At 37.5% G+C, this 11537-nt stretch overlaps 2 protein-coding genes across 5 annotated transcripts; one reads left to right on the top strand and one right to left on the bottom strand.

Annotated features, from left to right (window-relative positions):
• The first annotated feature begins 84 nt into the window (after positions 1–84).
• On the top strand, positions 85–5247 carry LOC140667471 (uncharacterized). The gene is made up of 3 exons (XM_072895458.1): positions 85–325; positions 503–619; positions 1689–5247. The coding sequence occupies exons 1-3, from the start codon at positions 230–232 to the stop codon at positions 4821–4823; spliced, it is 3348 nt and encodes a 1115-aa protein (XP_072751559.1). The 5' UTR covers positions 85–229; the 3' UTR covers positions 4824–5247.
• A 321-nt stretch (positions 5248–5568) lies between these two features.
• Positions 5569–11316, bottom strand: Tmep (Transmembrane endosomal protein). Of its 4 annotated transcripts, XM_072895460.1 has the most exons (7): positions 10989–11316; positions 10657–10893; positions 9797–9999; positions 9099–9693; positions 8743–8984; positions 8546–8630; positions 5569–6547 (listed from the first exon to the last, which is right to left on the bottom strand). In XM_072895460.1, the coding sequence occupies exons 3-7, from the start codon at positions 9986–9988 to the stop codon at positions 6372–6374; spliced, it is 1290 nt and encodes a 429-aa protein (XP_072751561.1). In that variant the 5' UTR covers positions 9989–9999; positions 10657–10893; positions 10989–11316; the 3' UTR covers positions 5569–6371. The 4 variants fall into 4 exon arrangements, with proteins under 4 accessions (XP_072751561.1, XP_072751560.1, XP_072751562.1 ...); XM_072895459.1 differs by having other exon boundaries at positions 10657–11316; XM_072895461.1 differs by having other exon boundaries at positions 9797–9996; positions 10657–11316.
• Between the last annotated feature and the right edge of the window lie 221 nt (positions 11317–11537).

The following is an 11537-nucleotide window of genomic DNA, read 5'->3' as shown; positions in this document are numbered from 1 at the left end:
GTGCAACTAAAAAATGAACAGACTTAATTTAGTCACGTGTTTACATGGCAAAGTTATCGCGCGGGTGATCGACGAAAGACGAAATAACAGCGGCCATTTGCATTCGCGAGACGGACGACTCTTCGCTCTTCGCTGTCTGTCTCCGTCCGAATGGAGAACGGATTGTCGGATTGTGTGAATTGTGGAACGCATCTTGACGTACGCGGCTGATCCTTTTGTCGTTTGTAAAATGGCGAGGCCGAGTAACCATGTCGCGCGGCTCGTGTGCGCGAATATAATTGAGGAAAACGAGAAAAGACTGCTCGAGGCGCGAATTAAGAATCAGGTATCGCACCATAAGGCAATTTTATCTAGACTAAATTCTAGGAACCGTCAAACCATACACAGAATGCCGTAAGGTTTTCTATTCTGTTTACGTTGCGTGTTCTGGACAAAAGTACTCGTATTGTTGTACACATTTGTTACTTCACGTATATATTATCGATGTGTATTTTTTTTTTAGGGAAAGGCCCGGGCCAGACAGGATCTAAGCAAATTGTTTAGCAAGCTCAATCAAACTGTGGAGACAAATTTAGCGAAAACGTCAGAAAAGTTGAACCTGTCGTGCTACAATACGAGCGTAAGTGTCACTTTTACTTTTATTGAGCTTTGACAGACAACAAAATATAATACAGGACTCGTAATCTCCTCTTTTTCCTCTAAAATCTATAATTTTCCTCTATTTCCTCTATAATTAACATGATTGGCACATTTGTCTTTAATCAATAATCTGAACCGATGCAAACAATATTGAAAGATTCAGCTAAAACTATGACCAGCAAAACAGTTTTTCAAGCATTGATATCGAGTCTAGAAAATTTCAGAAGTAAAAAAAAGGAACAAAGAATCAAAGTTGAGAAATTGAGAGAAAAAGTATAAAAAAGAAAATCTCAACTTGTTGAGACCAAAGTAAACAAAAGGCTTAAGGTCTAAAAATAATTAAAGAATAAGTAATAACAAATAATTACATTTAAAATATGCTACCTAATGATAATACAATCTAATATATATATATGCCAAAGATTAAAAAAAATAAATTATAAAAATAATTATAAAAAAAATAAACTTATGTTTATCATATGTATCGAGTAACATAATATGAGTTATCATCTTTTAAATTACTTGATTAGTTATTTTATAAATATGTAATTTTTAATTTTTTGCTTTGTGTTTATTTTTCTCGTCTCGTCTTCTCTTCTTATTAAATAAATGTAATTTGAATAGCGAGCGGTGTATGTATAATTCTGTCATGTGTAAAATGTAGCGTTTCTAGGTATCTGTTGCATTGTATATCATTAAAGTAAAGAAACATATTTTTATCAGTTTTATAAACAGTTATGTAAAACATTAACAAATCTAATATAGATTTTATTAAAGTTGTATAACTAAAATTCTGTTGTTTATTCCCACTAATAAATACTATTTCTAAAATAATACATCAATTTTATAATTTAAAAGTTCTTTGATTTATATAAATATGTGTGACTTTTTCATTAATTAAATCAGTTTCCCCTTTTTTTTCATAAAAAATTCCTCTTTTTCTCTATAATAAAAAAAAAAAAAAAAAAGAAAAATAGGAAGTACAAGCCCTGGTTTTTGGCAGACAACAAAATATATAATGATCTAAATTCATGTATTTTTTTTTTTAGGTTACTGCAAATTGTTGGTATGGCCCTGTTCTGGGTTTCCCACCTGGATCCTGGTGGGGCATACGTATGGACTGCTCCAGAGATCACATGCACGATCCGTTTGACGCCGACATACACAAAGGACCATTTGGCGTTGTTTCAGTTTGCACTTCTCATACCAATATGAACGAGGATGTGGATTTTGGTGATTTTCTCACCCTCACAGGTCAGGTGTATCGCGAGGAGCAGCCTGACGCGGAGCCGCTTATTTGCAACTATAAGAATCAGATACCATTAAGATTAATCAGAAGCTACAATCTGCAAGACGATATCGCGCCTAAGACGGGTTACAGATACGACGGGCTTTACATGGTCATAGGCTGTTGGATAGGCGTAGCTACAAATGGAATCAAGTATAATAAGTTTGCTCTAATGCGTCTGAATGACCAAGACCCGCCAAGCTGGAGCGGTACAAACTCGAAAGATTTAATTTCTACGCGGCAATGCGCTCCGCTATCAAAATCGAATCATTTGAATAACTTGAGGAAATATGATTTGAGAAAATGTTCGTATAACACTAGCGGTATCTGCGGCAAGCGGAAATTCTGCCACAAAGATGACTTACCAAGTGCGAAGACTACTTCGTTCGTCGACATTGGCCGAAAGACTGTACCTGAAAGTTCCATCGTCACGCGTCATGTCTTTAAGAAACCGTCGAATAACGTGGAAAACGCGGTATCGACCACCGTATCTGATCAGAAAACATTAACGTGCCTGGGTGCATCGACTACCAAGACTCATAGTACAAACATCTCGATACGCATGGGTTTGTACGAATCGTCATATAACGCGCAGGACGCAAAGAAGAACGTTTCAACAATGTATAAACCATCCAAGTCGATCGATATCGCTATTCGTACGGCATTGGATATGGAAAATGTTCGTTTGATATCGAAAGAGGATAATAAGCTCATCGCGAGACTGGATACGGATAAAGCACCGGATACTCCTCAACTAGGTGAAAATGTATCTTGCAACGAGTACATCGTGACTGAGAACGCGAACGAAATTGTTTGTCCGTTAAAGAAGCGCAAGAGAAATTTGCAAGTTTTAAGCTCGTCGCAACATTCGCATTCCTCCGTCTTATCTACGTCGCTAAATTGCCTGGAAAATGATAAAAATATCATCGAGCGCAAAGAACAAGTTGAAAATGTTCAACAATATTTGGATTCGCACAATTTAAATTCCAATAATGAATCAGATATACAGATATCAAATCCCACCAACGCATCAATTTCGAAGAATTCGATAGCAACGCACGAAAAAATTCCCAAACACCACGATATTTTGGAGATGTCGAATGAATCGCTCTGCGCGCAGAGCATAAAATCTTTGGATTCTTTGACACCGGATAAGATTTTGAACTTGATCAATAAGGAGAAACATCATCCTTTATCCAAATTATTGATTGGAAATGTGATAGGATTAACGACTGAAGAATGTGCAATGTTGGATGGATCAAAGATAACCACTTTGGATTCCAAGAGCAAGAGTATACATATATCATCAAAGGTAAATCTTAAGAAGAAACATAAAAAAGGAGATAATATAAAAGAGAATGTCGCGTGTCTGGACAACAGAAGATATTGCAAGTATTCCAAATCCAAGAGATTATCTTGGAAAGTGCAATCGGATGCGGGAAAATTTGACAAGACTCTACCTAGCATAGATCGTCAATCGTGCAACGAGGCAAATCAGAAATGTAATAATTCGAGGAAGAACAATCAGAGTGGCATCTCCAAGAACAACGAATATTTGTCACCGTTTCGCGTACAAGCTGCTTCGCTTCAGACTATCGCTCAACATACTCGCAGCTCGTACGACATAAAGACTCGTCTTCGGACCGATAAAAACGCGATGGGTTCGATGAAGCAGGACTTTCCCGACTCGTCGATCAAAAAGAGCAGGTACAAGAAACGAGATAGAGAAATTGCCAATTTGTCGATAGACGCTAATTTTAGTCCTGTAACTCGCGGCCCCAGAAATAGAAGATTACGGTGCAAGAACAACACGTACGCAAACAAGAGATGTTACAGCACTTTCAATACCGTGATATATCCTCCTAGCAAACGATGCAAGTCTAGTTTTAAACGGAAGAGCAAGCTGACCAAGGTCAAACGTGCCAGTGATGGACCAACCAAGAACAGATATAGGATATCTAACGCTCTGCGTACAAATGCTAAAGATATCAACGATTCGATCGAAAAACAGAAAAATTTCAAGACTACCGCCAACAACGATAATAAAGATTATGATTGTAGTAGTGTCAGCAAAAGGAAAGTGAATAGAATCGTAACGATCAACGAGGACGACCGTAACATTTCCAAGACCTCCTTCGATAGAACTCTTCGAAAGAAACTGACGATCCCTCTACCGCATCGCCCTGCTCAAACACCGCTCTTACACTATTTTCACAAGAAACAGGTCCAGAAACCCAGCACGATGGACGCGACCACGCAATGCAGACTCATCTCTGAGAATCCAGAAGTCTACGTTATCGGACACTTGAACGATCGAAGGGCCGTCTTGAAGATGGAGTGGGACAAGTACGAGAAGCTGAGATCGGAATCTACATGTCATGTAGCTGACGATGACGAGGGATATCAAATTTGTCAAACGTCGCGATTTTCTGCTGCTTCTACGAAGAGGAATAACGCGGATTCCTCGCGGGATAGAACGTCGGCCTTTGTGCCCGTGACGAATGCATTTGACAGCGATCTGCGAATCGCACGGCTCAGGTCAATCGGTTTCAAGCCTATAATTGAACCACGATCTCCTCTTGGAATCATCTCGTACGATTCTGATCTTGAGCAAAACTCTACGAGTAAAGTAACGAAGCGAGATGTTGCCGAGAGGTATGACAAATATGCCAGCGAGGACGATAATACGGTCGTTTATATGGATGACGAATTGCAGTATCAAGATATCGAGGAAGAGGACAACCAAGGTGCCCTGGCAAGCAAGTCCACGAAATCGGGAGCACGATCGAAGCACGATAATGCGTTTCCAGAAATGTCGCGCGAAAACTTGGAATCTCCTTGGCACGGTTGGAAAAAGATTGTGACAAACAATCGATCGTATTGGATTGGTTGGTAGTAGTTGATTGCAAATTGTATGTACAAATGCTTCTTCGTCACTGCAATCAAAAACAAAAACAAAAACAAAAAAAAAAAAAAAAGAACTTTTATCATTCAATCGTGTGTACAATATTTCATATTTTTATTCTTCTTTTTTGCCAAAAATTGAAGGCTGTTGATAACATTTTAAATTATTTTTCTAACAGTAATAATACGATAATCGTGTTGACTAACATATTTTTAAGAAAACATTGACAGATTATCATTGTATAATTAAAAAAATTGCTTATATATATATAATATATATCTACATATATGTATATTTTCTACAAGTGAGGTATTATTATTAACAAATGTGTTAATTGTAAATAAATAATATTCTATTCATATAGTTGTCTCTTATCTTTATTACGTGATGTAATAGGACAATAAAATTTGTTCACAGATTTTACTTGGTTTCTTTTTCTTTTCGTTTTAAACGACGACGACGAAATCTTTTCGACACATGTACTCGGTCGTATAAAATAGATCTTTGTTCCTTAACTTTGATCGTCTGTTATTCTTTAAAAAAAATATTAGGATTATACACAATTTGTGTACACATACAAGACATTAAATACCAAATGTTTATTCATGTTCACGACACAATACCCGTTAATTGTCTTTGCACTTTCTCTTGCACATATACATAGTATTATCTTTCTCTCTCTTTTTTTTTCTTTTTTTTATATCGAAAGGCTTACATTGAAAGAAAACTCGCCAACTTTTGCATTTTCAAATATAATCTATTTTAATGATATATACACGTACGAGAATTTCGCAAGATCAAAGAAGGAATAATTTCACAGGACTCGGACAAGGACGCAAAGATTTTCGTGTGGCTCGAGGCTTCTTAAACAAATACGAGATTGCAAAAGAGTCAAAATATTCGCTGAACGCAATGCGTAAATAAAAAAAAAAAACAAAAAGATACAAAAGTGTAAAGAAGCGTCGACACTTATACATAGATGTATCATGAACAATTATAATCCAAAAATGTATGTGATTTCGCACAAAATTAAGTACTATACACAATTACATTTGCTTATTCGCATATGTAAGTTTGATCGTGCAGTTAATATAATTTACAGTGTCGTAGTATAGAGCCACAGGTATATAGATAACACATTGCCTCAAATACATCAGCATAGTAAAATAAATATCTTCTATATACCATTTACTCATATATGTTGTAACATAATACATATATTAACATGGATGTAACATTATGGAACTATTACAATGTGCGGCGTAATACGTTCTTACATCCCACGCAATTTCGTTTCTTTTTTTCCCCCTCTTCCTTTCTTCCTTTTTTTTTTTTTTTTTTTTTTTTTTTTTTTTTTTAACTCTCGGTCCGTTTGTTTTGCGCGAACGCGCGTTACGTTCCTATTTAAATAAATTCGCTTAAAGCATATCCTTTTTTTTCTTCTCCAAAAGCAAGATCTCTAAAAGTTTATGGAAGTCCCGCGCATATTTGTAATGCAACGTTGATGGGTACAAGAGTCGAACTTAAATCACATGTTCCTTATTGAAATTCATCATCGCTGCTCAGCAACATCGTTTTCTCGTTATAGTTTTGCGAAATCGTGGCGACACGCTGATGAGAGGTGTTTCGCCTTTGTGGCGGTGGTACCGGCATGTTTTGCGGATCGTCCGGATCAAAGCTGGATACTCGCATACCACGCTGTCCTTTCGGGCCCCCTAATTGTTGCATCATACATTACATAATGAAGAAATGTATAAAATATGCGTCTATTTCGGCGAGGCCGATAATAATGTGCTGAAATTGGCCAATTGGTCACACGTGAAACGCAAACTGTCGCAACATACTTTTCTCTGTTAATTTTAACACAGCGACAATGAGTGATATTATGATAAAATCTTGGACGGTATTCTCGCCGAAATGTCACATTTACATATTTCGAACGTTCTTGCTCTATGCTCGCGAAATCAAGAATCAAAACCGGCATAATTTCCTAATCAAATTAATTTTCTATATTACGTAATAAGTGGATTTTATATTTATTTCCGAATAAATGTGAAATGAAAGCCATTTTATCGCGCGATATTCAATTCCAAACTCGGTGAAACTATGCCGATTTTCTGTGCAAAAATATGGTGAGTGTGAGAAAAAAAAAAAATGTAAACAGCGCAAAATACAAATTGCATCAACAACGTATAGCGGACAAGCTGCTCGAAAAACTTGATCGGACTAAACAAAAGTTTCACTTCTTACACGCGACGAGTGCAAAAAAAGAATATATTAATGTGACGAAATCGCAATATTAACAAATCATGCAAATTATTAAAGTAAGAAATAAAACGATCGCAAGCAGGACTGTGATAAATTTGCCATTATAAGTGTACGTACATTTGTTGTGGGAAGAGGACACGTTTAATAATAATGTGCTTGCATGCTCGACCGCTTCACATTGTACATTCGCATGCTACGTGATAATACCATGTGAATATAAATATAAAATAAAAGCAATAAAATTAATATTAAGTTGTGACAGAGTTATGTCATTGAAAGAAAAAGAAAAAAAAAAAAAAAAAACAATACATCAACCAATACCTAATCATTTTTTTACATTTATTATAGAGCAATACTATAAAAGTATGACATCTCTCTTCCTCTCTGTTTTTTCTTTCTTTTTTTTTCTTCTTTTCTTTCTCTCTTACTTATATATAAATGCTCCTCTTATATCAAGCGCTTAGCTTCTACTTTATAATAAACTTTGTTAATCAATGTAAAATAAATGATAGTAATATGTATATATAATATCGATGATAATTTAAGTACAACCCTTATTTTATAATTTTCGGCAGAAAATTCATTTATCAACCCTGATGGACAGATATCGATTTTTAAGAGATTGTGTAATCCCGTGTAAGCAAAGTATAGTGCTGTATCGTGTATCTTTCGATCCTCATTTAAAGTCACGCGCAAAGCTCGATGTCCAATTTCTTGAAATTAAAAAAGTGACGCCTCACTGTGTCATAGCTTTTCGTACGGCAAGTTGGTATTAACGTCTGAAAAATAGCAAACAAAAGTGCCTTCAAAGTAATTGTTGAGTTTAATTAATTGGCACATGTGAAAAACTTACAAGTCTTTTCTATTCAAGTAAAACGACAAACATTTTTGAAAGCGAATATATATTCTATACTATTCGTGATTTTATACTTGCTTGTGTAAAAAATTACATAGGTGCGAACAGATGTTAATATTCGCCAATTAATGCCCGGCCAGCAGTGAAGTGTCAAAGAGTCGGATTAAAGTGAAATATAAATTATATACAAAAGCAAAAGCGTGTGTGTAATTAAAGCGTTTGCAATCTCGAAAATATTTTATATAATTATCGCATTATTAGCAATATATATCAAATAATCTTGTTCTATAATTAGAACATTCGGTATCGTGTAATTAAGCTTTTATAATGTCAATTTTTACTTAAAAGTTATTTTTTTACAAATGTATGAGAAAAAGTAATCTTTGCTATGAGATGAAAAACTTTAGTAAACAAATTGAACTTTTATTACATTCTACGTCATGCTATACGAAAACTGGGCAATTTGTAAATGTATATGATATTTGTATGATAAAAATAAATAAACATATGTATATACAGTACATCTATCATAATAATAATAATTATACACAATGCAAAAAAAAAAATAGCATAAAAATGATATACATACCGGCGCTATATTGCGTATACTGTTGGTATTGTGGATGGAAATTATGGATGGCATCGGTCATAATATCTTTTGGGTTCATTGTTTCCTGTAAAATATATGAGTAGCAGATTAAGCGTATCACAAAAAAGAAAAAGAAAAAGAAAAAAAAAATCATTGCATCTCTGCGTAAATGATTGAGAGATATATTTTACACATACCTTCAAACTACTACTGATACTTTGCATTGTCACACTTCTACCTCTGGAGTCGGTAACACAGCCAGCTGCATATACTTGATATGGGAATGCATAACGTAAAGCTATAGCAGCAAACAGCATTTCGATACAAATAAGGAAGTTTTGGTAACCAGCAGAGACTGTACCAGCGCTTGTTGACTGACCCAAACTGTTTATAACGGGCGAAATGACACTTGCCTTTTCCAAAATAGCTAGTAAAACACCTGTGTGAAGAAAAATTTTCCAAAATTGTGTTATTTATATTTGACGCATATTATAATCTCAAGCATTTAATTTCCTCTTTATAAGACATGTGAGGTTTTTTTTAAATATATTACCTTGCCAGAATGACAGGAAAATCACACTCTTCACTGTACAAAACTTGAGCACAGGCTCAAATGGTGTCAGCAGGTCTCTTGTAGCGAAATAAAATAGAAACAGCCCATAAAGCGCAAGTGATACACTGATGTTGTAAATGATAGTGATGTAAATGTAACCACCGTCCGGGGACCAATCTCCATCTCTGTAATGGCCAAAGGCTTGCAAAAATATGATGACAAACGCCATCACAGGTTTAATTAAGCAAAACTGTAAGGTGGCTTGTTTGCAGAATCTCAGAAAGCCGATGGTGTACGTCTTCCCGACTAGGCAACAAGTGCCGTAGAGGCAACTGGAACGTATCGGTTTGCCTCTGATTTCCGACATAATGTTGCCTTCACCACCTAGGTACTCGTAGCACAGCGACAGAAAGTTATATATAACAAACGCCTCGTAACAATCTCGCACCGTGAAGAAGTAAACGTAGTAGCTTTCACTGTTGAAGAACAACAACGAGACCCAGGAATATATGGCGTAGATGGGCACGATGAAGAGAATTCGCACTATCCATCTTTGCTCGGTGGGGTTTGTGTACCACCTAAGATGTTGATAAATCTACAAAACGACAGAGAAAGAGAGAGAGAGAGAGGGAGGTCAGGTTTGACAGTTCTACCGACAGATCGACTATTGATTAGCAACATTGATCGATAGTAAATACCTGTTGGCAAGTGAGGAAAAGCGCCACCCACACGAATATACCAGCGATGACTTGGGCCGCGCGAGTCTGCAAAAAGATTGGCGTCCCTTCTTTGGGGACATCCGCCAGCAAGTCGCTGACATCGGTGGTCGTTGACATCTTGCCCGAAATACTCACGAACGAGGCGCGTGTCCCTGTGATTACTACATTCATACGTCAACCTGCTGATAACAGAGCACAGAGAATTACATATTACAAATTTCCACGGCGGTCAACGCGACCAAAGAGTGATATGTAATGTTTACGACCAATCGATTCGACGTGATCGACTTGAGGAGTCATCGCAATTCTCGCAACGCGTAATCTCGAACGCGAGGGACACAAAAGGGGGACTTAAGGGCGGGAGGGGGTTGGTCAGGGCGGGAGGGGGGAGAGAAGAAAGAAAGCGCGTGCGACGTGCGAGTCGCGTAAACGAGATTGCACGAGCGATGGTCGCATAAATCGATATATATGTATATACCATAAGTATGAGATTTCCACGCAATAGTTTCAACTTTCGACATCGCGATTATGTAAAGGAAAAAAAAAAAAATAAACAAGATTTTTGCGTTTATTAAATAAACCCGTCACCCGTATATATATTTTATAAACATCTTATGAACATGTTGGTGATTGGGAAATTATAACATTGACGTTACATTTTACTGGTGCTTCGTGTTTACTGGGGGGAAGATACGTAAACTCTGCGAAATTAGGTCGACCAAAATGATAAACATGTATATATATATATATATATATATATATATATATATAGCGCAGAGAATTGGGCGCGATTTGGGGTTCCTTTTCGCTCTTCTCTATATCGTGTTTCGGCAACATACCCGTGTCCCCATTCGCAAAGTCCACTCCAGGTATTGCAGCATACGCACGCTCGATGATGCCCACCCTGGACTTCCGCGATGCCTCTCCTTCCACGCGGCAGAGCTGATAGCGAGCACCACAAGACGATCAATCAGTCTTCAAGTCCCCGATATAAGTCGCGCTTCACTTTATTAGACCTCGCTCCGAATATGTTTCGCGAAATTCCCAAAGTCGGCCGCGTTCTCAGCTGGCGATCGCTGACGATACGACGACAATGAACAATATATATATATATATATATATATATATATATATATATATATATATGTATGTACGCAATATGCAAAATTACAGAGAATTGATTGCCCTCGAGGCTTTCGCGTTCGCACCAATCCTACCTACACTCGCGTATCTCATCTGGGCTTGACATTCTCCATCGACAGTTTCTCTCGCGTACGTCAAGCCAGATGTGTGTACACAGCGTATCGGGTTAATAAGGAATAAAGAAAAGTGCAGGGGAGGGTCGATCAGCGGGGAAGATCCGCGAGAATCCCGCTCCACTACTATTACGCGAGAACCGTATGGCCGTTACTCCGTAAACTTTGATGAACTTGTTTTCCTCGAGCGAGCCAGTCAGCCCTTCGCCCGTCGATCCCCGCGAACAGTTTCACTCCCACTCCCCCCCCCCTCCCACCAAGCGTGCACCGATTATTCGCTACCCCCCTCCTTCCCCGTCCCTCGCTCCGCCGCCCGCGCCGACGAGGAATCACTTCTGCGCAAGACAGGATGCGCAGCATTCCATTCTTTTTAGATGCACTTTCTGCTTGGACGGCTCGGACGCTGTAATAGAAAAAAAAAGAACAAGTTCAGTTGCTGAGAGTAAAGTTATAGGAGAGTCTAT

This window comes from Anoplolepis gracilipes, chromosome 7 (assembly GCF_047496725.1).
Source record: "Anoplolepis gracilipes chromosome 7, ASM4749672v1, whole genome shotgun sequence".
NCBI classification, from domain to species: Eukaryota; Metazoa; Arthropoda; class Insecta; order Hymenoptera; family Formicidae; genus Anoplolepis; species Anoplolepis gracilipes.
The sequence above is the reverse complement of the archived record's forward strand: the minus strand, read 5'-3'. Positions and strand labels throughout refer to the sequence as shown.

Coding starts and splice junctions, on each gene's coding strand:
- Tmep (XM_072895459.1), bottom strand. CDS start 9,988: ATGAATGTAGTAATCACAGGGACACGCGCCTCGTTCGTGAGTATTTCG. Junction 9,694..9,796: donor TTTTCCTCACTTGCCAACAG/GTATTTACTATC, acceptor GTCGTTTTGTAG/ATTTATCAACATCTTAGGTG. Junction 8,985..9,098: donor TTTCCTGTCATTCTGGCAAG/GTAATATATTTA, acceptor TTCTTCACACAG/GTGTTTTACTAGCTATTTTG.
- LOC140667471 (XM_072895458.1), top strand. CDS start 230: ATGGCGAGGCCGAGTAACCATGTCGCGCGGCTCGTGTGCGCGAATATA. Junction 326..502: donor AGGCGCGAATTAAGAATCAG/GTATCGCACCAT, acceptor TTTTTTTTTTAG/GGAAAGGCCCGGGCCAGACA. Junction 620..1,688: donor TGTCGTGCTACAATACGAGC/GTAAGTGTCACT, acceptor TTTTTTTTTTAG/GTTACTGCAAATTGTTGGTA.